Source organism: Oryx dammah, unplaced genomic scaffold (assembly GCF_014754425.2).
Source record: "Oryx dammah isolate SB20612 unplaced genomic scaffold, SCBI_Odam_1.1 HiC_scaffold_21, whole genome shotgun sequence".
Classification (NCBI taxonomy): Eukaryota; Metazoa; Chordata; class Mammalia; order Artiodactyla; family Bovidae; genus Oryx; species Oryx dammah.
The window spans coordinates 29835629-29862246 of NW_024070205.1; the positions used below are offsets into that span (position 1 = coordinate 29835629).

The window sequence follows — 26618 nt, forward strand, 5'->3', positions numbered from 1 at the left end:
AATCCGGCCAAAAGCTCCCGCCCGGTTCTGCAGTCTGGAGGTTCTCAGACCTGTTTCCATGTTGGTGGCAAGCAGCCCTGTCCCCAGCCACACACCCGTATTAGTAAGGAAGCAAAAAAGGAACTGACTGTTCGCTTTCTTTTTGCAATGTGTACCTTCCGGAAGAAATCCAGAACAGGCCCTATCTATCTTAATAGGACTCAAACTGAAACCTTCCTTTGAAATAAGAACCCTGCTCCAAACCAAAAACGACTACAGCCTCAAATTAGAAAACGAGAACTCAGGTAGAAATCTTAACGGATAACAATGGTCTTCAGACCTTATCTAGGGTCTGGGGTTGAAGGAACTTCTCATAAAGCTAATACTTCCATTTATTTGCTTATCATGAAAAATAGCTATATATTTTTCCTAATAATCTCGTAGGCAACCGCTTAATCATTAAATATTACTTGAGATCACTGTGTTAAACACGTAGCAACATGGAAGTACAAAAAAACAAACAAAAAAGGCCTCTAACCTAAACCAAAACTACAGATGAAAATATATACATCGTGTATGCATAAACTCAGTAATGTACTCTTTAACTGTAAATGTCCACCAACTTCCTCTGCCCAAATAAACACCCCTGTTTCCCAAATAAATACACTCCTGTTTCCTTCAGGCCGTGAGTCTCCCAATCCTAACTCAAAAGTGTCCATGAAAAAGACACTAAGCACAGAAAGCTCCCGCTACTCAGGTATGCTAACTCGGTAATTTAAAGGACACTAGAAACGTGTGGACACCACTGGAGTCAGATAGCAACTCGCAAGGCAAAAAAAAGGGTTTTCAAAGTCCGATGGCTCAGCGACCCCCGGGTGGAATCTTCAGCGCTCCCCACCCCTCTGGGGTCGAGGGGGACCCCGGGCGGCGCCCCCAGAGCCCCGCGGCGCGGGCGGCGGCTGACAAAGGCCGCGCGGCGGACGCGCCATCTTGCCGGGCCGCCGAGGGCCATTCATTCGGCGCGGGGCGCGGGGGCCCGGCCGCCGCCCGCAGGCTGCGCGCCGGCACCGGGGCTTCGGGCGGCCCCGCTCGGGCCGGGCGGCGACCGTGGGACCGGGGCTCGCGTTCGCTGGGCGCTTTGTCCGCCCCGCGCGCCCTAGGCGCCGCTTCCTCATTTCTCCGCCGCGGCGACGCCAGCCTCTCCTCCAGCCTCCGAAAGGCCGCTTTTCTCGCAGCCCATCCTCCCGTGACCAAGGATGGCGCCCGGCGCCCACCGCCCAGCGCGGGACAGGCCTGCCGCCGCCTTTGTTCTCGGACCATTCGGCCCCCCTCCTCCGGGCCACCTCTCAGGCGCCGGCTGAGGGGCACCGGCCCCAGACCCCCAAACCACGGAGTCTCCGGCCCCGCCCCCACCGCGGACCTCAGGACCCGGACCGCAGGCCTGCACCCGGGACCCCAGACCAGAGGCCCGGACCTGGACTCCAGACGCCGGCGCCCCAACTCCCAGCCCCGAGCCCAGGACCTCGGCCCCAGGCCCCGCCGAAGCCCGCGGGGTCCCCGCCGCCCCCGCCCCGAGGACCCCACCCGGGCGGGGCAGGAAGACTCGGCCAGGCAGCCGGGTGGGGGCGGGGAGGGTGGGGGCGGGGCGGCCCTGGCGGGCGGGCGACCGGGGGGCGATGGGGAGGGCTGGTGGTGGGGGAGACGGTCAGGGCTAGGGGGTCTGGGACGGGGGTCGCTTTTGGGGCTGGGGCTGTCGCGCTCACCTCGACGCCGCGTCCCGCCTGCCGCGCCCGCTCCCCGCCGCCTCAGCCGCCGCTCCGGGAGGTGGTCGCGCTCCGGCCGCTCCGCGGGCGCTGCGGGCAGGTGCGCCGGCGAAGCTCGGTCGGGTCGGTCCCGCGGCGGCTGCTCCACTCCCGCGCCCGCTCCCGCTCCCGCTCCCGCCGCCGCCGCCTCCGTCCGCCCCTCAGACGCCTCCAGCCATCGGGATGGGCGCGGCGGCCCCTGCCCGCAGCCTCGGGAAACCCCACGGTCGCGTCACCGCGCACGCCGCGCGCGCACGCCCCGCTCGGCTGAGTCCCCGGCGCGCGCGCGCGCGCGCTTCGTCCCTGCGCCAGCCCCCCGCGCTCGTGCGCGAGCCGCTTAAAGGGGTAGCGCCGTACCCTCGCGGACCCTCTCTGGTAGCCTCCAAGTCAGAGCTGCCTCTCCCCCTGCCAGGCTCCGCTCCCCAGGGGCCGGAGCGCGGGGCACTGCGTAGGGTGGTCTGCCTGCTGCCGACTCGCTAGGCTTCCAGCCAGGTGGACTTAGATAAAGGACACAGGACGGGAGCCTTCCACCGCACCCGGCGCTCAGCATCTGAACTCCTCTCCCCGTACACGCGCACGTAAAGCCCCGGGCGCTCCACATCTGCATTCTGCACCCGGCACGCACACGAGCATACATACCCCCAGCCCATGCTGACCCACACCCACGCTATGTCGGCCCCAGGGACTCCTGGCTTCAGCCTGCCTGCGGAGTGGACCTCCTGCAGCCCAGGGTCAGGGCTGTCCTCAGAGGTGCCCGTGGGGCTCCAGTGAGCTGGGCAGGTGCAGGCAGTGTGACTTCGGTAGTCAAGGTTCTGTCTGGAATGGCCACCTGAGCATGGAGGTGTGACCACGAGAACGAGAATGACTGACAGTAGGGACAGACAGTCTGCTCCTGCAAATGCGGGCGGCTGAGTTTGCCAGGGAGCTGAGAATCAAAGACCTCCTGGTGGGGGAGGGGGAAGGAGGTCAGCTGTGAGCAGCCAGCAGTCTCCGGTGTCCTCAGACCCTTCCTGGATGTTACCTTTCCATCTGACCTCTGCCTCTCCAGTTCCAACAACGTCCTTCACTGCAAGAGCCTGGGGTCCCCACCCTAATCACCTCCTTGCAACCACATCAGCTCCCTGCCTGCAGCCCTCCCTGTGCTGCCCTCTCCTCCCCCTGGCCTGCACAGCAGAACACCCAAGCAATGCAATTGGCCCCATAAACCTCAAGGCGCCCTGTAGACCCTCCCTCCCCAGCCTCTTTCACAGCTGCAGCAGATTGTTTCCTTTTGTGTATGAGCCTGTCTGTCTAGGGTGGCCCTGGACCCCAGCTTGGAGCCCATGCCTTCCCACCCACTCTGGGGCTGTGCCCCTTGTCGTCTCCCCCCCTCCACACACACACACACTGATTCATCCTACCAGCACACAGACATGTCTCCACTTTCCTTGGAGTCCTTCCTCAATTTCTGGCACAAGAAGCTCCAGGCTTGTCTCAGGTCCTCCCTGCCCTAGCCTTGATCTAACCTGTTCTCCAAGGGGCCCTGTTTCCTTCTGGTGGAGCAGGTATTTAGAAGCCTACATTCAAGCATGGGCTGTGCTTGCTGCTCCTGGAGTGCCATTGCTTCTGGTCCCCAACAGCGGACTAAGGAACATGTGCATGTACAAGCATACATGTATATGTACACACACAGACCACCCCCTCACCGGGTAACAAATCTTCCATGCTCACCACCGCCTCGTCTGGGTGCTGACCAAAGCAGAGATGTCCACCCTGCTCAGCTGAACCAGAACTGAACATCAGCAGGATTGCTTCTCTGCTTCAAACCACTGGCAGCTCTTATTGCCCTTCTGTTCCATCCTCCTCACTGCCCAGCATCTGGCTCCTCTCTGCTCCTTAAACACTCAGTCTCCACATTCCATGCTCTGGCCTTTGGTCTTTTGTGGCTCTACCTGCCTGTGAGGGGCTCCCCCATAACCTGAAGTCCCCTAAGCAGAGCAGCCTGCCCCAGCCCCCCAGTGCTACTCTGGCTCCCATGACCTCATGTGGTTCATGCCCAGGCTGCTTGCTTCTTGCCCTGCTCACCTGCTGAAAACAGGGCTGGACTCCCTTGCCCACTGCTCCACCTGTGTACAAGGGCGGGGGGCACACAGAGGGACCTCCAGAGGTGCTGATGAGTGGGGGAAGGGGTGTGGGCAACATGCTGCGTTCCAGGTGAGGGGGACATGACTCAGAGTGAGGATGGGGTGGGGAGTGGGGGAGCGGAGAGAATCAGAATGGAGTGGTCACTGTGTCCAGGACAAGGGCTGGGGAGAGGAAACAGCAGCACTGCCCACTGCTCAAGAGGAGGAGAGGGAAAAAAAAGTTATTTCCTGGTGGTCCAGTAGCTAGGACTCCACACTCCCAATGCAGGGGCACAGGTTCAATCCCTGGTCAGGGAACTAGATCCCACATGCTGGAACTGGGAGTTTACATGCCTCAGCTGAAGATCTGGCATGCTGCAATAACTAGATAAATATTAAAAATAAAAAGTAAACAGAATTATCAGGTGGCCCAGTGATTGGGACTCTGAGCTTTCACTGCTAAGAGCCTAGTCTGATCCCCGGTTAGTGAACTAAGATCCCACATGCCTTGGCAGATGGGTCCCAAGGCCCCAGACGGGATCAGAGAGGGACATCCCGGAGAGTCCAGTGGGGCTCATGCTGTCCCAACCTCTATGCTCACCTAAGTCCAGGGACTTAAAAGTAGAGAGGAGAGGCAGGGAAGGGAGAGGCGGAGGAGAAAGGGGTGGTGGCCGGAGGAGGGGGAGAGCGAGAAGGATTGGGGGGGAGACAGCAGAAGGAACTGGGCAGCGAGGTAAGTGGTCTCTACGGAGCCCACTCTGTGCTGCTGTGGGGATGGCAGGAAAACTCCCATCCTGTCAGCCTGGGTCCCTGCATGCCCATCTGAGGGCAGACCCAGGGCTCCCCTGTCTCAGGCCACCATCAGCCTGATCAGGCCCTTCCTCAGGAACATCAAGGCCACGCATCAGAACACCAGGCCAGTGACTGCCCCAGCTGTCTGAAGTTTTGGGGTGCAGCCCTCTTGCCCCTGGATAATCTGTAGGTCTGCAGGGTGTGGCAGGGCCTTCCCTGGAACTTGCCCTTTGGCCAGGGCCTAGAGCCCTGTTTATGTGTTTATGGACCAGGTGTGAGGGGCAAAGTTGAGGGGAAGGCAGCAGGGAGGGGACGGGGCCACAGGGCCCTCATTCCCAAATTCCCTGCCCGGTCTCATCTCCATCTGAAGCACACAGGCCTCAGAGCCCCCAGGCAGCAGGGCCCTGTGGCCCTGAAGATACATGTCCTGGGCTTTGATCAGCTCTCAGTGTCCCTGAGACCCCAGGGGTCTACAGGATGCTCTGGGGACCCTGCCCTCCTCGCCCTCCCTCCATTCCTGCTGCACTGGCCTCTTGCATTTTGGGGCCCCCACCCAGCCCTTCTCAGTGGGGCATAAACCGGGGCCCCTCTTGGAGAGCTCATGCCCAGCCAGGAGGCCAGGCTTCTCCTGACTTCCCGGAGACACTCCCTCCCTCTCTCTTGATAAGTGGCTTAGAGCCTAGCCTGTGGTCCCGAGTCCACTGCCACACCCGGTCAGCCGTATCCGGCAAGGGCCAGGCCAGCTGGGCCCCAGTGCCTGGCTCAGAGCCCAGCTCCACTAAAACCTGGGGAGCACGAATGCATAATTCAGATGCCCTGGCCCCATCTGCTCTCCAGCAGGAAATGGTCTGACAGGAAAGTAGGTCTTTTAAAATCTGAATTATTCAAACAATCCGTGTACACGACCAGACTGCCCCCGGTGGGGCAGGGGCCCAGCTCCAAGCCTGGCTTTGCAGGTCCAGGGCTACAGGGGCATCTCCCACTGGGTCTGTCTTGTCCTCCAGTAAGCAAGCTGAGGCCTGACCCTGCCTCCCAGCTCTGGAAGACAGAAGATGAGGACAGGCTGTAGGGGGAGGGGGTGGAATGTAGGTAATCCAGAAGAAGCCTAATTAGATCCTGCTGGTGTGCAGAGGTGGGGGCTGCTAGCAGAACAGGGTCAGGTGGGAAGGCAGCTCCCGCCCCTCTCTAGCTGAACTCACCAAGGGGAGCACCCACTGGGTGCCAGGATGGCATGATGTGGGATGGGTCTGCAGAAGGGTGTGCAGAGAGCAGGGGGCAGTTTTATGTGGGGTGGACGGTGGGAAGGGACAGTCAAGCAGACCCAACAGTAGACAGGGAGTGAGCCGCATGAGTGCCAAGGCCCCAGGGAAGGGTTGAAGCCCAAGGTGGGCATAGAATGGACCAGGTCATGGGCAGTGCACCCAGAAGGCTGACACGGTGGGCTGACTGCACCTCATCGGCCTTGGGGAAGGGCTGGTCATTGCCCTTTGGCTGCCAGCAGATCTTGGAGCACCCTTGGACCCTTCTCCTGGGCAGTGGAAGCAGCCCTTCCTCTCCCACGGCAGGACTTGCCCCTTCTCCTTGCCTCTTGTGACCTGACCTCTGAGCCTGGGACCCTCCTCATCAACTCCCTTTGCTAAAAAACCAGACATCCCTGGTGGGGGGCACCAAAACATGGGGGGCAGTGGGGAATTGGGAAGTGCCACCTGGAGCGGGGCACCATGGGTGTGGGTGGCTTGCTCTTGGCTGGGCAACTGCATCTCAGAGGCATGCCCCCTTCCAAGTTCTGGAGCAGACATCCTAGGGAAGGCCCCAGTGGCCTTCTTGCCACTCCCAGAGGGGGCTGTCCTGGGGGGCTGAGACCCAGGGGCAGTGCAGACCATCAGCTCCAGCAGATGCCCACGCTGCCTTCCCTGGGGAAGCGGAACAGGAGAGCCCACCCTCCTCCTTGGTTGTCCCCATAGCAGCTGCATCCAGTCAACCTGGGCCTGCGCTTGTGGGGTTGGAAATCCTGGCCCCACAGATGGCTCTGGGGCCACAGCAAACCTCACAAGGGTCTCTTCAGTATCATTTGTGGAGGGAGATGTCTTTGGTTGAATACTCAGGAAGCAAGATGCAACCATGAGTGGGGGTATAATCCCCACACATCCCCCCAGAAATGTGTGCACCCACAGGTATGCAAACAACACATGCGAGAGTTGGATCAGCCAGGACTCAGGGTAGGAAGAGGCAGAAGCTCAAATAGCCTATCTGGAAAGAGGCTCAGACCCTGAGCTTCAAGCTCAGCTAGGCTCAGGGAGGCTCCTGCTGGGCTCCACCTCCGGAGCAGGGCCTCCTGCTTGGAGTGGGGGTGTCTGCTGGGGCTGCCTCCCCACCACCCAGCTAAGCAGCCATGTGCTCCAGAGGCTCTGCAATGCCACTGCGTGGACCCCAGAAAGGCCCTGAAAGGCCTCACTCAGATTTCATATGGCCCTGGAGGCAGGGGATGGAGGGCCCCTGGCCCTCTTGGGACAACATGCACACCGAGAAAAAGCGAATGCTGTCACCAGCAGGCGGAGGGCTGGTGGACAGAGGAAAACACAGGGAAAAAAGCAGGGTTTGGGCAACAGCTGAGACACTCATCAACCAAGCCATCGCGGGAGGGCCGGGGGCGGGGGTTCAAGGCCCACAAGGCCCAGGTTCCTGGCAGAGGCCAGGCAGCCCCAGCCTCTGGCCTGCTCCATCCTGAAACCGGATGCTGGGGGCAGAGCCTGGAGGGACAGGCTGGGCAGGCTCTCGCCTCCCCTGCTCGCCCTCCCCCACCCCCACACCCCCGAGGCTATCTCCAGGGCCTCCCTGGCAGGCATCACGGGTGTGCTCCTGTCGGCCCAGCCCCTAGTCCTGTTTCCTCCCCGGTCTGGGCGGCACCCTCGGCAGGGAGGCCTCGATTCTTCTGCACTGGAGCTTCCCCAGCTGCCTGCAGAAGGCTGGGCAGTCACCCGCCCAGCCCTGGACCACGGCTGCCAGAAACGCCTTAGCACACCCTGGGCCAGGATGGGAATTCTGAAACCAGGAGAGAAGAATTCAAACCAGGGGTTGCAGCAGAGACTGTGAGATCCTGAAAGAGCCCCAGGGTTGGAGTGGAGCACACACAGGCCCCAGCACCCAAACAGATGAGAGAGGGGAGCCCAGGCAGGCACCAGAGAGGTGAGAGGAGAAGGAGGCCTCAGTGTCCAGTGTGGGAGGGTAGGCCACGGGAGCCTAGTGGACTGGGAGGCCCGAGCGCGGTGAGGAGGTGTGGTGGCTCAGAGGCAGCCTCTGCCCCAGAGATGCCTTAGGGCTCTGAGCCCCCAGACTCCTTCCGGGCCCCCACCCTTCTCCCCAGCCTGGCAAGCCTCCTGTCCTCAGGTGCCATCTAGAGGCCTGGCCAGGCTCAGAGAGGGGTCCCTGAGGCCGAGAAGCTGGGACAGGCCCCTAGCTGGCCTGGCAGCACATACCCAGGTGGGCCGACCCTGGCTCAAGCCCAAGCTTGACTGCCCCTAGAGGGGAGCGGCCCGCAGACTGCCTGGCTCCCAGTTCCTGCTGCAGACAGGAGCGCAGGGGGCGGTGGCAGGGGAAACCATTCCGGGGAAGTGGGAGTCTGCTGTCAGGGCCACCGGGTTCACCCTGTCTCCAGCTCCCCTCGCCTCCCTCTGCCTGGCCCTGACTGGGGGAGGGTGCCCAGCTGTTCTGGGGTTCCTCTCTCCGCAGGTGGTGCCCTGGGACTCAGCTCCGCCAGCACCTGCCAGGTAAACAGCTTGCACTTGCGGCACCGGTTCAAGCCCGAGGGTGCCTGTGACCCTGTACTCCACAGGGCCCTCTCACCCCATCCTGAAGTCACGTGATCCAGAGAAGCCACGCAGGGCCTCTTCCAGCAGGTGGGCAGCCACTGAGCAGAGGGGAAGGGACAGGAAATCCTCAAGGCCACACGGGCCCAGAGCTGCCCTGCCCCCCCAGACCCCATGACCATGGACAGGGCTCCATGCCACATCATGCCACACAACACTGGCCACACCATGTTACCTGCCATATCTCGTCACCAAGTGCCATACCACATCTGCCAGCCCACCCAGGATTGACACAGTGGTAGAGCTTTGCGCCCGATGCCTGGCAGGAAGGGCCTTACCCTCTGGGCCTACACCCTGGTCACTGTCCTGACTGCCCCACAGCCTTGTCTCAGGTCCTGCCCTGGAGGGACTGTCCTTTCCAACAGAAGACCCCCACCATGCTGCCCCTCCATGAGAGGGAGCAGAGACCCAGCCCATGGCCAGAAGCCAGGGTTTCCACTCTGGCTCCCCAGCTCAGGGAGGGGTCTCTACCAGGAAGTCCATCTTGTAGGGCAGCCCACATTCCTGTCCGAAGGGAGATGCCTCAGGAGCTCCTGGGGACTCAAAGTTCCCCCAGAGAGGTTCTGCCTCATGAGCTACTTTGGTTTTGAATCCTGGTAGAACACACTTAATGTGAAATTTACCATTAAACCCCCTTTTTAAAAAAATAAGGAACGTGTCTCGAATTTGCATGTCACCCTTGCCCAGGGGCCATGCTAATCTTCTCTGCACTGTTCCAGGATTAGTATGCACTAAACTCTTCTGATATATACAGTTCAGTTCATTTAGCAGGTTCCTCATTGTGCAGCCACCCCCTGCATCCATTTAGAGAACATGGTCTTCACCATTAAGCAGTCCCTCCCTGTGCCCTGCCCCCAGTCCCCCACAACCACAAGTCTCCTGTCTCCATGGATTTGCCAGTTCTATGTATTAATACTTCACACAAGTGGAACCATATAGCATTCACGCAACGTGTGTCCTTCTGTGTCTGGCTTCTCTCACCGAGTGCTGTGTTCTCAAGGCTCATCCATGTTGGAGCAGGTGTTGGTGCTTCATTCCTTTTGATGGCTGCATGACCCACTGGGTGGACACATTGCCCAGTGTATCCAGTCATCCGCTGGTGGCCATTTGGGCTGTTTCCTGCTTCTGGTTGTGGTGAATAGCGCTGCTGTGAACATTCGTGTACACATTTTTGTTTGAACACCTGTTCCCAGTTCTCTTGGGTATTTACCTGGGAGTGGGATTGTAGGGTCATACAGTAACTATATTTAGCCATCGAATGGCTTTCCACAGCAGCTGAGCTATATTACATTTCCACCGGAAGTGCACAAGGGCTGTGACCACTCCACGTCCACACCAAGAGTTGTTACTATATGCCTTTTTGATTCTAGCCATTCTAGATGGTGTGAAGTGATATCTCATTGTGGTTTGATTTGCATTTCCTTTGTGACTAGAGACAAGCATCTTTTGAATGTGCTAACTGGCCATTTGAATGTCTTCTTCTTCGGAGAAATATCTATTTAAGTCCTTTACCCTTTTTTAAACTTGTTTTTTGTTGTGCTTGTTGTTGAGTTGCATGCATTCTCTGTATATTCTGGACATGAGATCCTTATTAGGGTTACAAAATATGTAATTTTGCAAATATTTTTTCCCATTCTGTCAATTGTTTTTTTCACTCTATTGGTAGTGTCCTTTATGCACAAAAGTTTTTAGTTTTGCTGAAGTCCAATTTATTTTTTTCCTTTTTTGCTTGTGTTTTTGATGTTATATCTAAGAAACCATTGCCAAATATAAGTTAATGAAGATCTATTCCTAGTTTTGACCCTTAAGTTTAGGTCTCATCCACTTTGAGTTAATTTTTGTATATGGTGTGAGGTAGGGGTTCAAATTCATTCTTAGTCTTTCCCTTTATTTGGCCATGCTTCTCAGCATGTGGGGTCTTACTTCTCTGACCAGGGATCAGACCCATAATCCCTGCACTGGAAGCACAGAGTCTTAACCACTGGACCACTAGGGAAGTTCTGAAATTCATTCTTTTTTCATGTGAATATTCCGTTTTCCCAACACCATTTGTTGAAAAGCTGTCCTTTCCCCATTTAATGACCTTGACGTCCATGTCAAAAACCATTTGACTAAACATGTGAGGGTTTATTTCTGGGCTCTTTGTCCTAGTCCATTGGTCTCTATGTCTGTCTTTATAGTAGTACCACATTGTTAAGATCACTGTAGCTTTGTAATAAGTTTTAAGTTTGGGAGTTTGAGTCCTCCAACTCTGGTCTTCTTTTTAAAGATCATTTTGGCTACTCAGGGTCCCTTGCAATTCTGTATGAAATTGAGGAGTGGCTTTTCCTCAGAGGCAAAAAAAAAAAAAAGCACCATTGGCATTTATCAGCTGCTGCTGCTGCTGCTAAGTCACTTCAGTCGTGTCCGACTCTGTGTGACCCCATAGACAGCAGCCCACCAGGCTCCCCCTTCCCTGGGATTCTCCAGGCAAGAACACTGGAGTGGGTTGCCATTTCCTTTTCCAATGCTTCTTAAAAATATAAGCTCTGGGAGGAGGCCATGATGGTAGCTCAGTCCTTTAGCCCTGGGCAGTGGTCAGCTTGCTCAGGTCCTGTGGTAGTGAGGAGGGCAGGTCCTGTTGGGAGATGGGGACCACCAGGTGATTCTGAGCAGTGGTGCACCCCCACAGCTGTTGTGGGGCAGGTGAGCCTGAAGCGGGCAGCGCAGCGGTCTGGGGAAGCTGGACAGGGCCAAGTCTGGAGTGATGTGGCTTGTTCAAGGATGGGGGCACAGAAGAGTCAGGGGTGACACTAGGGTGTCTGTCCTCACGGCTGGACAGAGAGCTGAGAGGATGAAGGACAACTGGGTGGGCAGTCCTGGTGGGCCAGAAGGGAGGAGTGCTGTGCCCTGGGCCTTTTCAGCCTAAGATGCTGTAGATGTTGGCTGAGAAGCAGGCCTGCAGTGGGTTTGGAGAGCCATGCACGGGCCACTGAGGGGCCATGGAGGAGTCGAGGTAGCCAAGGATGTCTGGGGCTGCCAATGCCCCCCAGGGGGAGAGTAGGAAGAAGAGAAGTAGGAGAATCCCAGAGAGAGGCGGGAACTTTGCGGACAACAGATTTATGTGGTCAGGGCAGCAGGGACCAGCATGGGGTGGGGTCCCGTGGGAGCTACAGGGTCCAGAGCTGGCCTAGGGGGATATGTGTGAACACAGCCAGGAGCCAGGACAGAGCTATAGTCAAGGGAGAGGCCATGAATCCTGGGCCTGGGGGCACCTCAGAAGGAAGGCAGGGGCCCTTCTTGTCACTTGCCCCACCCCCACACTGCCCTCTTCCACTTCTTGGCAGCAGGTCCATATTCACCGGTTCAGGGCTTTCCCTGGGCAGCGGAGATCCCTCCGCAGTCTGAGCAGGGCTTGGAGCTGGCAGGGGTAAAGGCAGCACAGCCAGCCATTGGCCGCACAGGCAGGGTCTGGCTCTCTGGAGGCCCCCTTACTCCCATTGGGCACCTGGGGACACTCTTCAGCCTGGAGCAGGACTACCCCTCTCTGGTCTCCACTTTCTCCCCTTCCCATCCCCCTCCCTGGGCCAGCTGCCCCTCACCCCTGGCATGAGTCCAGCCTGGGAGGCCAATGGAACTGCCCAGGGAGAGCTTGCTAGGACCCAGGGGGCAGCCCCAGCACCCAGAGACCCAAGGCCACCTTCCGAGGCAGGGGTAGGCTCCTGGGTAGCTGGGGGGTGTTCGATGCAGTTCGATGTGGCCTGGGCCAGCAAGTGGGGGGGGGGGCAGCAAGTGGACAGCTGGACAGCAAGTGGGGGGGTGCTCGCTGGGTGCTGTACTCTTCACCCTCATCTGCCCTCCACCACCAGGCTCTGCTCCTAGTCAGGAGGGCACGTTACACTTGGGCTGGGCACCACTGCATGTGTTCGGGGGCAGGCATGGGGGAGGGAGATATCTGACCCCTGCAGGGCCATCCAGGCCCCCGGAGCCTCAGCCCTGCGGTCCTCAGCAGAGGGCTTTTCATCCTGAGGATGCGGCTCTCCTCCCTTTAAGAGGGCCTTTGGGGCCTGAGGGCTGTTTGTCAAGAATCCTGTCCCTGAGGCCAGCCCACCGGTCACCTGGGAGGTGATGCAAGCTGTGCCTGCAAGGGGCAATGAGAGGCAGGTGTGAGGCCAGTGACCCTGGAGCTTGGCAGAGTCCCAGGGCGGTGGTCTTGGAGGCTGGCAGGCATGGGACCCAGGGAGAAGAAAGAGGAAGTGGTGGGCTGGGACCCCAGGCCATAGGAGTGAAGGCTAAGCATGGAGTGCATGCTGGCCCCCTGGGCTGGCCCTCCTGGGGCGGCCAGGCCTGCAGGCACTGGGTGTTTTGGAAACCAGCAGGCCTCCATGGCACATCGGGGGTGGTAGCGCTGCCTGGAGCCAGGGCCCTGGAGCTCTCGCAGTGACGTCCATCTGGGACCTGCCAGGCTCCTGCTACGTTCCCCTGGGCAGATGCCTGGTGCTCGTGCCCAGGCCTGCTCTGGGGTGCCAGGGGGTGGCTCAGCCTGAGGATCACTTCTAAGGACTTGTCTGTCCTGTCCTATTGTCCCTCCAGGAGCCCCTGGTGGCCATAGGGGTAAGGCCTTGCATTGGGTGGACACTCCCTCTGAAACAGACCGTGGAGATGAAGCCCCAGAGAGAATGCAAGTGCAAGGGGCGGTGGGTCATCCCCATTGGGCACCACCAGGGGCACTGCTGAGGACAGGGCCATGCAAGCCTCACCCTTGGCAGGGGGACCCTGTCTGCCAATGCTGATGGGTGCTGCCCTCTCGGGGGTTGCCCCCAGGCTCTGTGGGCAGAGTTCACTTCCTCCAGCATCAGCATCCCCTCCGTGTGGGACGGACCTCCAGATTCCTACGGCCCTCTGGCCGCTGGGCCCCCTGGAACCAGAGAGGTCTGAGGCTCTTCCATTGACTTAAGAGGACAAGGAAGAGCCCTCAGAACGTTGGAGCGCCCTGAACCCTCAGGGGAGAGGGGACACAGGGCTGTCAGGGTTAGCTGGGAGCCCCCGGAGCCTGGGCAAAGCAGGGGCCGGCCACACCTGGTGGCTGAGCTGAGCAGTGGGCCCCAGCTCCCGAGCACGGCTGGCCAGGCTCTCAGGACCACACGGTCCAGGGCCCACCCCCTGCCCTTGAGTAAAGGTGGTGAGCGGTGGCTCCAATTCCTCAGTCGGCACTCTGACCTCCCCCCTCCCCCGACCTGCCACAAGCTGGGTTGTACTTATGCCTGTCTTTGTGCTCACAATTGAGGGAATCGAAGAATGAGTGCAGGGTTTTGAAAGGAGGGATGGAGAGAGGCCGGCCAGAGGCCGGGGAAGGCGACCCCGCCCAGCTCCAAACCCAGGAGGGCCGCCCTCAAACGCCGGTGCCCGCCCAGCGGCTCGCCCAGTCCAGGCTTCCCGCGGTGCGCGAGCGCCGCCTGGTGCACACGCGCGGAGTGGACGCCCCAGGCGCAGCTTCCGGGCTGGGGATGGGGCTGGTCCGGTGGAAGGGCCGGGGCGGGGCCTAGTGGAGGAACGAGGGGCGGGGCGGGGCCGAGTGTCGGGGCCGGGGCTGGGAAGGGGCCCGGGCGGGGCCGAAGACCGGGCAACTACAGGGAGGAGTGTCAGGAGCGGGCTTGAGCGACTCTCCTCCGGACTCCGCCCTCCAGAGTGGGCTGGCGGTTTAGCATTTCCCACGAAGAACTCTGGAGGGCCACTTAACCTGTTTCCAGATCCGCCTGTGATTTTGCTAAAACCGTCCTTAGTTTTCGGGGCTATTATCTCTCAGCGCGCCCCGCCCGCTCTTCGCGGAAACAAGCCCTTTCAGCTGTTAACTGTTTCCTGTGTTTCTGTTTTATTTCGGTATTTTTTGGCTGCTCCCCGGACTTGTGGGACCTTAGTTCCCCGACCAGGGATCGAACCCTCACCTCCTGCAGTGGAAGAACAGAGTCTTATTAACTGCCCAACCACCAGAGAATTTCCTCCTCTGGTCTTAGAAATTGGTGGAGGGACTTCCCAGGTGGTCCAGTGCCTAAGACTCCAAGCTCCCAATGCAGGGGGCCCCGTTCCATCTCTGGTCAGGGAACTAGAACCCACATGCCATAACTAAGAGTTCACATGCTGCGACTAAAACGGTCCCGAATGCCGCAACAAAGACCCAGTGCAGCCAAATAAATATTTTTAAAAAGATAATTGGTGGAAATCGGCGGTCAGAGAATGTGGTCAGTTTGAGGCTGATCTTTAGTGCTGAGATTTCTTTGTGGATCAACAAATGATGGAATTTTAGAGCAAAGCAGGATTTCTAGGAAAGGATATCTTGAGGTTATGACCCCAGACCCATCCAGTGTGTGAAGTGCTGGGTGCAGAAGGGCTGGGGCTCCTGGGACATGCCCAGCAGAGAGGGTGCTGGGAGCCCGCGGGGGCTGGCCTTTCAGTAGACTGTGTCTGTGGACAGGGAGGGAGCATCTGGGCTTTTTATCCAGGTAGGCAAATCAATCGCCTTTTAAGTGGCGATTGTTTTAAATGGAATAATGCTGCTATGAATATGGGTATGCAAATACTTTTGAGACCCTGCTTTTGATTCTTGGGTGAAAAGGCCCAGAAATGGAATTGCTGCATCACGTGGAGCTTCTGTTTACTTTTCTTTGGAGGCACCTCTGTAGGACCTTCCACCATTCTACATTCCCACCAGCTGTGCTCAAGGATTCCAGTTTCTCTATGTCCTCACCAACACGTCTTGTTTTCTGGTTTTTGATAGTAGCAGTCCTGATGGTGTGAAGTGCTATCTGGCTGTGCTGTTAATTTGTGCTCCCTGATGATCAGGGATGTTGAGCATCTTGTCTTGGGCTGGTTGGCTGTCTGTCTCCTTTGGAGAAAGGTCTGTTCAGGCTCTTTGCCCATTGTTTGAATTAGGTTATTGTTGTGTTGAGTGATAGTAGTTCTTTGCATTTTCTGAGTATTAATCCCATATCAGATGTATGGTTTGCTAGTATCCTCTCCCATCCTGTGGACGGCCTCTTCTCTCTGTTGATGGTTGGCTCTGAGGCACAATGGTATTTACCATACACTTTGGTGGTTATAACCCAATATGACTTGGTTATTTTCTTGCTCATGTTTCCAGCTTTGGCCCCTGGGAACTCTGTTAGGTGGCTGGGTTTACTTTGTTTATTCTTCCAATTTTATTGAAGTATAATTGACACACATACAGCACTGTTTAAGTTTAACATGTGCAGCATAACGATTTGATGTACATACATCAGATATAAAGATGACACCACCCTAACGGCAGAAAGCAAGGAGAAACAAAAGAGCCTCTTGATGAGAGTGAAAGAGGAGAGTGAAAAAGCTGGCTTAAAACTCAGCATTCAAAAAACGAAGATCATGGCATCCAGTCCCATCACTTAATGGCAAATAGATGGAGAAAAAATGGGAACATAAAATCCGTGACAGACTTTATTTTCTTTGGCTCCAAAATCACTGCAGACTCTGACTACAGCCATAAGGTTAAAAGACACTTGCTCCTTGGAAGAAAAGCAATGACAAACCTAGACAGTGTATTAAAAAGCAGAGACATTTTGTCACCAAACGTCTGTGTAGTCAAAGCTATGATTTTTCCAATAGTTATGTGTGGATATGAGAGTTGGACCATAAAGAAGCTGAGCCCCGAAGAATTGATGCTTTCAAACTGTGGTGCTAGAGAAGATTCTTGAGTGTCCCTTGGACTTCAAGAAGATCAAACCAGTCAATCCTAAAGGAAATCAGTCCTGAATATTCATTGGAAGGACTGATGCTGAAGCTGAAGCTCCAATCCTTTGGCCACCTGATGTGAAGAGCTGACTCACTGGAAAAGACCCTGGTGCTGGGAAAGACTGTGGGCAGGAGGAGAAGGGGGTGACAGAGGATGAGATGGTGGCTAGCATCATTGACTCAATGGACAAGAGTTTGAACAAACTCAGGAAGATAATGAAGGACAGGAAAGCCTGGTGTGCTGCAGTCCATGGGGTAGCAGAGTCGGACACAACTGAGCGATTGGACAACAACAGCCTCATGAACTGTCACCACAATGAGTTTAGTGAGCATCCATCATCTCATATAGACACAAAACTAAAGAAATAGAAGAAAGCTTTTTTCCTTGTGATGAGAACTTAGGATTTTCTCTCTTAACAACTTTCATACATAACATACAGAAAATTGATTACATTTATCATGTTGTACATCTCTAGTACTTTACTTTTCTTATAATTGACTGCCTTCCTCCAGTTCCTCATCCTTGCCCCCACCTGGGTTTACCTTTATTATCTTACTTCTTGCTTCCTAGCTATGCTGCCTTTCTCTTATTTTTATTTTTGGTTGTGATGTGTGGGGATCTTAGTTCCCCGACCAGGGATCAAACCCAGACACTTGACAGAGAGAGTGCAGTCCTAGCCACTGGACCACCAGCGAAGTTCCCATTACACTGCTTTCTTATGCTTCTTTCTCCCTGCCTGTGTTCTACGAGGTACGTTACATTTTCTTTAGTCTTTTTTCCTTCCTCAGATGTGGAAGTCACACAACCTATTTCTGTCATTTTAGTGGTTATTGTGTTTTACATTATATTTTAATCTCAGTCACTGGCACTGGCCATTTCCTGAACACTACTGGATCTTATGCTTGCATCCCTCTTCCATCTGTGGTTGGTGGTCTGGGTTTGGAGTTTCTTTGGCACCCCTTGTCCAGGCTGGGCAGCCCCCAAGCAGGCCGTGTGATAAGGGATCAGGACGAGGGGAGGCAAGCTTTCCTTGGGGGTGAAGGAAGTAAGACAGGATGGAGGGGGCATTCCTAGAGCTGGGCTGAGCAGGGGCCTCAGTTCACCAGGACCTGGGGAAACTGTCACGGTGCAGCTATCACCCATGGGCGAGGAGACTGGGGGCTTCAGCAGAGCCCAGGGTGACAGCCCCCATGCAGCAGCCACAGGCTGGCTGAGTGAAGCTCAGGCCAAGGCTGTGGGGAAGAGTGGAGGGGTCTGAGAAGCCCTGTGCCCCCCACCCCCAGCTTATGCTCCAGACCCTAGAGGGAGCCCCCAGGCCTAGATGTGCTCACCTGCCTCCTGCCAGCAGGGCCACCAGGTCCCTTCATCCACCTACGTCAGGCCCAACTTGTCCTCAGCTGTCTCAGCTGCAATTATGGGGCCTTTCCCCCACTCTGTCCCGTGTGACCTACCGCAGGGACAGTCCCTACTCCCAGCACCTCGTGGCAGCTGGGCAGCAAGGGACTCATCTCCAAAGCTCATCTGGTTGCAACCTGGTCCTCCAGAAGCTGATCCCAAGGTGGGGTCTGGGGTACAGGCTCTGTGTTAGAGGTCAGGTCCAGCTGTCCTGTAAGAAGCCTTGGGCCAGCCATAGGCTCTGGAGTGAGCACCCTTCAGAGTCCCGTGTGGGACCACAGTTTCTGGTGAGCCAAGTCTGTACCAGCGGCCACCCCAGACGGATGGGGTGGCAGCACCTGTGGGTCTCTTGTCTGGGAGCAGGTGACTGGTCTGCACTATGTGAGAGGAGGGGGCTCTGAGGGAGGGCCTGATGTCTCCCTGCTGCACACGCAGCCTTTCCCCTCCTCTGGCCTGGGTTTTCAGTGTGCAAGTGTAGCTCTTCTCTTTGGAGAAGAGCACACACCATGCGCTCTGTCCAGAGAACACACCGTGTGCCCTGAAGTGGGGGAGCTGCCCCAGCACCTGTGCTCAGACACCTGGGTACAGGGAGCACACTGCTCTGGCCTTCCTGGGTCCCCGCTCCTGGTCACTGAATTGGTAAGGGTTCTGCAAAGAAACAGACTAATGGGATAGAGTGGGAGGGAGGGAGGGAGACCAACTTATTTTAAGGAATTGGTTCATGTGCTTATGGCTTGTCCAGTACCTAGAGACCCAAGGAGGAGCTCCAGGCCAGAGGTGGTGTGCAGAGGGTTCCTTCTTGCCTGAGACCTCAGATTTTCCCCTTAAGGCCTTCCACATTATTAGGGTCATCTGCTTTACTTAAAATCTATAGATTTAAACATTAATCACCTTGGAATAAACCCCTCATGACTCCCATGTTCACTGCAGAAGTATTCACAGTAGCGAAGAGATGGAAGCAACCTAAATGTCCATGGATTGTTGGATAAACAAAATGCATTCAACCCATCCATTGAAACATTACTCAACCTTAAGAAGGAAATATTGACACCTGCTAAGGAAATGGCAACCCACTCCAGTATTCTTGCCTGGAGAATCCCATGGACAGAGGAGCATGGTAGGCTACAGTCCATGGGGTTGCAAAGAGTTGGACACGACTGAGCTACCTTCATGAAAAGATGGATGAACATAGAGGACACGATGCTGGGTGAAGCAAGCCAGACACAAAAGGACAGATCCTGTCTCATGTCACTTATAAGAGGTCTCCAGAGGGGTCATATCCACACACAGAAAGAAGAGTGGGTGTCATGCAGGGAGTGGGATGGGAAGTGAGTGTTTAGTGGAGACAGAATTTGGGTTTGGGAAGATGAAAAGGTCCTGGAGGTCTGCTGCCTAACAAGGCCAGTGTAGTTCATGCTACTGATCTGCACACTTGCAGTTAAGTGATACAACCATGGTGTGGTGATTCAGTCACTCAGTTGTGTCCGACTCTTTGTGACCCCATGGACTGTAACCTGCCAGGCTTCTCTGTTCATAGGATTTGCCAGGCAAAAATACTGGAGTGGGTTGTCATTTCCTTCTCCAGGGGATCTTCCCTACGCAGGGATCGAACCAAGGTCTCTCAAATTGCAGGCTGATTCTTTACTGACTGAGCTACTAGGGAAGCCCCCAAAACAGTTAAGATGGTTAATCTTATGTTATAGGCTTTGTACCACAAATAATACAAAAAAGAACAAACAGAAAGACTGTGGTTCATAATAGATGATCAATATATGTTAGTTCTCTTTTTTGAGTAATATTTTAGGCAAATTTCACCACAGTAATCAATACATATATGAAAAAACAGCCGCACCTAGATGAGTGTTTGGGAAAACACCTAGCCTTGCAGCCTGGCTATTGGGTGCAAAAACTGACCCTCAGGCCTCTTTCTCTACAGGCCCTTGTCCCCCCACTCCCACCATCATTGTGTTGCATCCCCACTCTGGTCCAGAAATATAGATGGGACCAGTTTCCTTGAAATGGCTTGGTAATTTTTGAAGGGAGCAGTGGGAAAGTCCTTCTCACCATCACACAGCCGAAAGCCATCATCGGGAGCAGCTAGGATGAAGGTGGAGAAGGCAATGGCACCCCACTCCAGTACTCTTGCCTGGAGAATCCCATGGGCAGAGGAGCCTGGTGGGCTGCAGTCCATGGGGTCACGAAGAGCCGGACACGACTGAGCGACCTCACTTTCACTTTTCACTTTCATGCATTGGAGAAGGAAATGGCAACCCACTCCAGTGTTCTTGCCTGGAGAATCCCAAGGACAGGGAGCCTGGTGGGCTGCTGTCTATGGGGTCTCACAGAGTCAGACATGACTGAAGCCACTTAGCAGTAGCAGCAGCAGCAGGACAAAGGTGGGGGGGCCACAGCCGGCTTCTTCTCCATCTCAGCCCAGGGCCGCTGGCCTGGAGCCTGCTGGAGCCATTTTGTCTCCGTCAGCACAAATCTTGCGGCCTCAGCAGCTATCCTGGGCCTCAGCGGGCAGTGTCCCTGTGGTTTCCATACTCTGGCAGGCCAGCCAGGCCGGCAGGGGACAGGATACACCCCACCTGCTCAGATTTGTCAGGTGGTCACAGGGCCAGGGCAGGTGTGTGTCTGCCTGTGAGACCCTGGGGGCCATGCAGGTGATGAAGGGAAATGGGGGCCCATGACTGTTCCTGGGGCAGGAGCTGGAGGGGAGATGGGAAGAGACCCTTTAGCCCCAGTTTGGAGCCACACACCTTCGAGTGCCATGGCCAGGCCAGTAGGTCACTGCGTAGATGGGAGCCTGAGGACCTGGGCCCCAAGGTCCAGGGGGGCGGAGCCACTGCCCCAGGTCATAGTGTGTGTGTGTCTAAGGGTCAAGCACACACATGCATGGCTGTGCGCTGCTGTGGCATCTTGTTACTAAACAACTTGGCCATGGAGCTCCCCTGGGAGCCAGCTTTGCTGTTCCGAGCGAGAGGGAGGTCAGGTTTCCCTGAGAATAGCCCCTGACTGCCCAGGGGAAACCTGGCTTGACCTCTCTGTGGCCAGTCTGGCCCCCTGGTACTGTCTGCCCTGCCCTCTCTTGCCCCTGGCTCATGGCCAGTTGTCTTCTCCTTAGACTCTGGACCCCCAGCCTCCTCTGGACAGGGTGGCCAGAGAGGGTCCCTGATATATTTGTTTATTGATCTTGTCTTTAGAGGGTGACTGCAAAGTGCTGGTACCACGCTGGGCCCCAGGTCCTTGGGGATGCAAGGGAGTCACCTGACCAGGGAGGCCATCAGCAAGAACCCTCACCAAGAAGATGACAGCCCCACTGCAGCCTTGGGGGAAGGGGGCTGCATGGGGAAAGGGGAACAGCCCCCTCACCTGCCCTGGAACAGAGTGTCCATTCTTGCTGCAGCCCAGGAGGGCCTTGGCTAGGACCCAGGGTCACAGAGGGAGCTCTGGGGTGAGGGGCTGCTCAGGCCATGATGGACCACATGGGGGAAGGGCCACCTGTCCCAAAACAGGGCTGAGAGGATCTCCTGGCCATAAAAGGCTCTTGGAATCTGGGACCCCTGGGACCTTGGGCTGCTGGGCCCCGCTAAAACTCAGCTGTCCCTTCCACCCCTTGAACTCTACCCACAGCAGCTTGTGTGCCACTGTGCAGGGGCCTCTCAGCTGGCACAGACATGGCAAGCCTGCTATGGGTGCCTGGCGGAGCCCCAGTGGGCTGGCTGGGTGGTCCAGAGGGAACTGGGGGTAGCGCCCGCGGGAAAGGGTGGGCAGGCCTCTAGGCGTGGGGATCAGCTGGGGCTGTGCCCGAAAATGTGAGGGTCTCTGGGAACCTGAGGAAGAAGTTCAGTGAATCTGGACAAAAGCACAGATTCCCCAAGGCCAGGCCCTGCCAGCCACTGGGGCTGCCCTTGCTCTGGGGGGCCAGGTCGGAGCAGCCCTTTCTGAAAGCTGCCATGGTGGTGGAAGATGGGGTGGCCAGGCACTGGGCTATCCTCTGGGATGCCAGAGCAGGCTGGGGCTTTCACTCTGTGGCCCTGGGAAGACTTCTCTCACATTGGTCCATGGTGTGCTCCCCCGGTCTCACTGGGTACCCACTGCTGCCCCGACTGCTCTCACATGGCTGGTCTGCCCCAGCCCCAGCTCCTTCACCCCCAGCCCTGGCCCTGGTATCCTGCTCTCCCTTCAAGACCCGCCCCTTGTGCCACCTTGTCTGAAGGCCGTTCTGGGCTGGGGCCGAGCGCCGTGTGCCTCGTGTCCCACGCTCTTCAGCCTCTCCTGGACTGAGGGTGGAGGAGCCCTTGCTGAGCCTGGGCCTGTGTCCCCACAGATGGAGTGCCTGTCACAGGGCAGATCAAGGATGACAAGGGGGTCTCTGAGATGTTTGACGAGGAGGGCAAAGGGCAGGTGAAGACGGATGAGCTGGAGCAGCTCACGAGTCTCCTGGGCATCAGCTCCACCAAGAGCAAGTTGGCCTCCATGGCCAAGGATGTGGACAGAATTAGTGAGGTCGACAGGGACAGCCAGGGCAGGCAGGGGTCCCCTGTGCACCACCCTCACCGGCTGCTTGCTCCCCATAGAGAAAGTTCTTCAACTGCAGCAACTTCCTGGCCCTGATGGGGGGTGTACTGGGAGAAGGCTCAGAACCAAGAGGGCGAGCTGAGGGCAGTCTTGTGCATCTTTGACAAGGAGGCCAAGGGCTACATTGACTGGGACATGCTCAAGCAGGGCCCAGGCCAGGCGGGGGGTGGGGCAGGGGGCCGGGGAGGTGGTTGCCCTGCTGGCTGCTGCTCAGTGCAAGGGGGGCCCCTGCAGGTACGTGCTCATGAACGTAGGTGAGCCCCTCAATGAGCAGATGATGAAGGAAGCCAACGAGAATGGGGACAGGACCCTTGACTACGAGGGTGAGCAGAGGATGGGCCCCAGGAGCCCGGAGGCCAGTCGGCCTACTGACCTGTCCCTCTGTTCTCAGAGTTCATGGCATGATGACTGGGGAGTCCTTCAAGCTGGTTCAGTAGGAGAAGCCGCTGGGGCCAAGGGAGGCCTACTGGCAGAAGCCTACTACCCACTACTGTCCACCCCACTCCAGTTCTGCAGCCAATAAATGCTCCAGCCAGATTCATGTGTGTGTCACTGTCCCCAGGCTGGAAAGAAGGGGCTGCAAAGCTGTGGGTCTGGAGAAGGTAGAGGGTTCTCCTTAGTCGACCATGGCATTTGGCCTGTCACATCTGTGGGACACCTGACACGGCCCACAGCCCAGCCCTGGGCTCTGGACGCCAGTCGGAAGGCCAGGCTGGGCCTAGGTCGAAGACCGCACACCCTGCCCTTGGCCCTGGAAGGTGCTGCTCAAAGGCCCCTCCCGGGGCCCTTTCCTCTGTGCGGAGATCACCTAGATACAAACTTTATTTTCTCTCTGAGAAGCTGGGGACATCACAGCAAGCCCTGAGCCCTGAGGCTTAGGCTTCTGGGGCCTCCTCTGGGCTGAGGGCCTGTGGGGCTGGGCTAGGGGCCAGGGCTGGATGTAACAGCATGTGTGTGTGGCCAACACAGGGCCAGTCAGCTTGGCTATCCAGTGTTACACAGCAACGAGTCGAGGGCTGCAGCAATGTGCTGGATGGCTGGCCTTCCTGGGGAAAGGATGGTGGGGATGGGCTGGGTGCCCTTGCACCGTCCCCTGTGAGCACAGAGTGGCCTGTGGCACTGGGAGGCTTGGGAAAGCTTTCCTGCCCCCACTACGGGGCACCAGGGCCACAGCTAGGGGTGCTGGGCATTGGGGCCTGGCTTCTGGAGCCCTGGAGGGGTCTCGAGGCACGAGGCCCCAGGGAAGGCTGGGTTACAGGGAGGGGGGTGGCTCCTCCTGTCTGGTCTTCATCATCTTGACGGCCTCCTCATAGGAAGGCGGCGGCTCAGGGGCGTACAAGCTGTAGGCCGGAGGGGTCGTGGAGTCGAGATCCAGCTCCCCGAAGGGCAGGGGTAGCTGCATACCCAGTGGGCACTGCACGGAACTGTAGGCTGCAGGGACCCAAGATGGGTTTGTGGGGGTGGGCCTGGCCCTCACTGGTCCCCTGCCACCCCTGCAGACAGGTGGGCCACCAGGAGAGGTGTGCCAGCACTCACAGGTCACAGTGCTGTGTACTGGGCTGTCATTGTCCACAGGAATGGCTGTCAGGTCACAAGGCTCAGGTGCCGGTGGCAGGTGTGGCTGCGTGTGTGCACGCTTCCGGAGGCGGCAGAATCGGACACAGCTGGCCGAGACTCCACAGAGCAGCAGCAGGAGGGCAGTGAGCAGGATAAGCCTGGGCAGGGAGGAGCAAGACCCCTACCGCTGGACTGCCCCCTGGTCTCTGGGCACCTGTTCCCCGGGGGCAGTCACAGCCCAGTTGCTCAAGACAAGGCAATGCACAGGATAAAAGAGAACCAGGACTGCCTCTCCAGGCCAGACACTTCCTTCCTGGCCAGAGTTGGGCCTGAGGATCTGGCTCGGCCTAGCCTCCTGCTGCTGGGCCTGCCCTGGCTGTCTCTCCAGGGTTGGCCACAAGTGGCCTTGGGTTCCTTCCCAGGACACACTGCCCCAGGCCAGCTACAGAGTCCCATGCTCAGACCAATGACCATGTTCAAGGGGCCTCCCACAGGGATGAGGAATGAGGGAATGGGAAGTGGGCTACCAAGGGAAGTCAGTCAAGGGCCCAGGGGTGTCCCCAGCCATGAGGAACTCAAGCAGGATCCATGCCGGATGTTGCCTGGGTACTGGGGGAGGAACCTGGGATCTGTCTGCCCGGCTGCTGGGGGCCTCAGAACCTTCCCGCCAGCAGCCCAGGACGGGGACAGTGCTGGTGTCTCCTCAGCCGTGGAGCCAAGTGGGTGGGGGTCTGGTGGGACTGGCCCAGGGGAGGACCGTCGCACCCAGCTGCGTGCGTGCCCTCCACTTACCCCACGTGCCACAGGCTGCTCCAGCGGGCCTGGGGCGGGCACCTGTGGGACGGTGGCACCTGGAGCCGGTGGGGAAAGGCCAGGCCCACCGTCCCGCCCGGGCCTCCCCGTGGGAGGATCCCGGGTTCCCCCTACCCCCGCTCCCTCCCTCCGCCCAACCCTTCTCGCCTCCTCCCCGCTCCCCCGCCCCCGACTTACTGGTCCGAGGGGTCGCAGCTGCCTTCCACGAAACCCAGCGCCACCTGCGGGGACACGGGTGAGCCCAGGCCAGGGCGCGCCGAGCGCAGACCCACCCTGCGGTGCTGGAGCCGAGCACCCCGCAACCCACCTGCGGCAGCGGCAAGAGTGGCGGCAGCAGCAGGAGCCCGCGGTCGGCCGGCGCCCGGGAGAACATGCTCAGAGGCGACAGATGTAGCCAGCCCCGAGGCCAGGCGGCTATATGAAGGCCACGCCCCTGGGCCGCTGCCAGCGCAAACCCCGCCCTCCCGAGACTACGTCCATTGGAGGATTGGCCTTGTAGCCACGCCTAGGTCCCCGCCCACACCCTCCCCCCAAGATCACCGGCGCCCTCTAGAGGCCCCGCCCCCGACGGGCAGGCCCTTGGCCACTTCAGGGCCCCGCCCACGCAATTCCCGCTCCTTGATCCTCTCACCAGGTCTGTCCCATCCAGTTTCTTAGCATAGGGTCACGGGGTGGCGGACAGTCTTGCCCTTTGGCGTCCTGAAGTCGGGCTCAAGGTGGACGGAGGCGTCCCATGGACAGTTGTGCTTGGGTGTGGCCTTGGAGGGTGGCGGCCACGCCTCTCACACACCCCGGGGCTCAAGATAAGGGTTGCAGCAGTCTAGACGCTGGGGCGTTCCAAGAGCGTGAAGTGAAGTGAAAGTGAAGTTGCTCAGTCGTGTCCGGCTCTTTGCGACCCCATGGACGGTAGCGTATCAGGATCCTCCGTCCATGGGATTTTCCAGGCAAGAGTACTGGAGTGGGTTGCTGTTTCCTTCTCCAGGGGATCTTCCCAACCCAGGGATCAAACCCGGTCTCCTGCATTGTAGGCAGACGCTTTACTGTCTGAGCCACCAGGGAAGAGAGTAGTTCAGCGACATTAATTGTGCACGCTTGCTGCTCGCTGCCCTCTGCTCATCCGTCGGGTGGTCAGGCTAAGGGAATTGGTCTGCATGGCAAGGGGCCTTGTCTGGGGAGGGAGGGAGAGGAAGCTGCCCTGCGTGTCTTTCTTCATTGCAATCAGGACACGGTCCTCAAACGTCTACCCCCTGGAGGGGAACTGACTGCAGCTGTTTGAGGGCAGGGCCTCCTCTGCTTGGGCTTCCCTGGTTGCTCAGTTAGTAAAGAATTCGCCTCCAATGCAGGAGACCCTGGTTCGATCCCTGGGTAGGGAAGATCCTTTGGCAAAGGGATAGGCTACCCACTCCAGTATTCTTGGGCTTCCTTTGTGGCTCAGCTGGTAAAGAATCTGCCTGCAATGTGGGAGACCTGGCTTCGATCCCTGTGTTGGGAAGATCCTCTGGAGAAGGGAAAGGCTACCCACTCCAGTATTGTGGCCTGGAGAATTCCATGGACTGTATAGTCCATGGGGTTGCAAAGAGTCGGACACAACTGAGCAACTTTCATTTTCACCTCCTCAGCTTGACTCTATCTTGTCTGCACTTGCTAGGCCCGTTGCATGATCTCTGCCCAGGCTCTCTCCTGAAACTGTCCTACGCCTCCGGGCTCTATGATGGCCCCCAGCTCACCATGCTCCAGCCAGTCCCCTGGCTCAGGAGTGGGAAGGAGAAGGATGGGCAGAAGTGCAGCCAGCATGCAGGAGTGCAGGCAGGTCCTGGGCCAGTAAGTGCCAAGGCCCACTGGTTCTAAACCCCAAGAACCAGGCCAGCGTTTAGAAGAGAGGGGCCTACCCAAGGAGGAGGTGGGGCAGTGCCCTGCAGGGAGGACTCCTCTGGGGCCTGATCTGGCTGCAGAACCTGGGTTTCTCTCCCATCTGGTGAGCAGC

General features: G+C 57.7%; 4 protein-coding genes and 1 non-coding gene across 8 annotated transcripts in view; 2 read left to right on the top strand and 3 right to left on the bottom strand.

Annotated features, from left to right (window-relative positions):
• Positions 1 to 1939, bottom strand: part of GNB1 (G protein subunit beta 1) — a 75502-nt gene extending 73563 nt beyond the window's left edge. The window contains exon 1 of one of the 4 annotated variants that reach the window (XM_040264124.1): positions 1743 to 1939. The gene's annotated coding sequence lies outside the window, so the exon portion shown is untranslated. Of the gene's footprint in view, positions 1 to 1453; positions 1469 to 1742 lie in introns of those variants that run through there. The other 3 variants (XM_040264125.1, XM_040264121.1, XM_040264123.1) reach the window with 3 other exon arrangements.
• On the top strand, positions 836 to 2261 carry LOC120879825 (basic proline-rich protein-like). Its single transcript, XM_040262820.1, has 2 exons — positions 836 to 1598; positions 1789 to 2261. The coding sequence occupies exons 1-2, from the start codon at positions 836 to 838 to the stop codon at positions 2259 to 2261; spliced, it is 1236 nt and encodes a 411-aa protein (XP_040118754.1).
• Positions 2262 to 2450: 189 nt separating this feature from the next.
• Positions 2451 to 22669, top strand: CALML6 (calmodulin like 6). The gene is given in 7 exon segments (XM_040262822.1): positions 2451 to 2548; positions 8405 to 8442; positions 22014 to 22192; positions 22264 to 22302; positions 22304 to 22407; positions 22499 to 22587; positions 22656 to 22669. Coding segments are annotated over 7 exon segments (561 nt in total).
• LOC120880717 lies at positions 9184 to 9287 on the bottom strand. Its single transcript, XR_005725117.1, has one exon. It is a non-coding gene; the product is annotated as a U6 spliceosomal RNA (small nuclear RNA).
• Positions 19432 to 26428, bottom strand: TMEM52 (transmembrane protein 52). Its single transcript, XM_040262823.1, has 6 exons — positions 26330 to 26428; positions 24942 to 25139; positions 24812 to 24855; positions 24614 to 24655; positions 23801 to 23979; positions 19432 to 23695 (listed from the first exon to the last, which is right to left on the bottom strand). The coding sequence occupies exons 1-6, from the start codon at positions 26426 to 26428 to the stop codon at positions 23517 to 23519; spliced, it is 741 nt and encodes a 246-aa protein (XP_040118757.1). The 3' UTR covers positions 19432 to 23516.
• Positions 26429 to 26618: the final 190 nt, after the last annotated feature.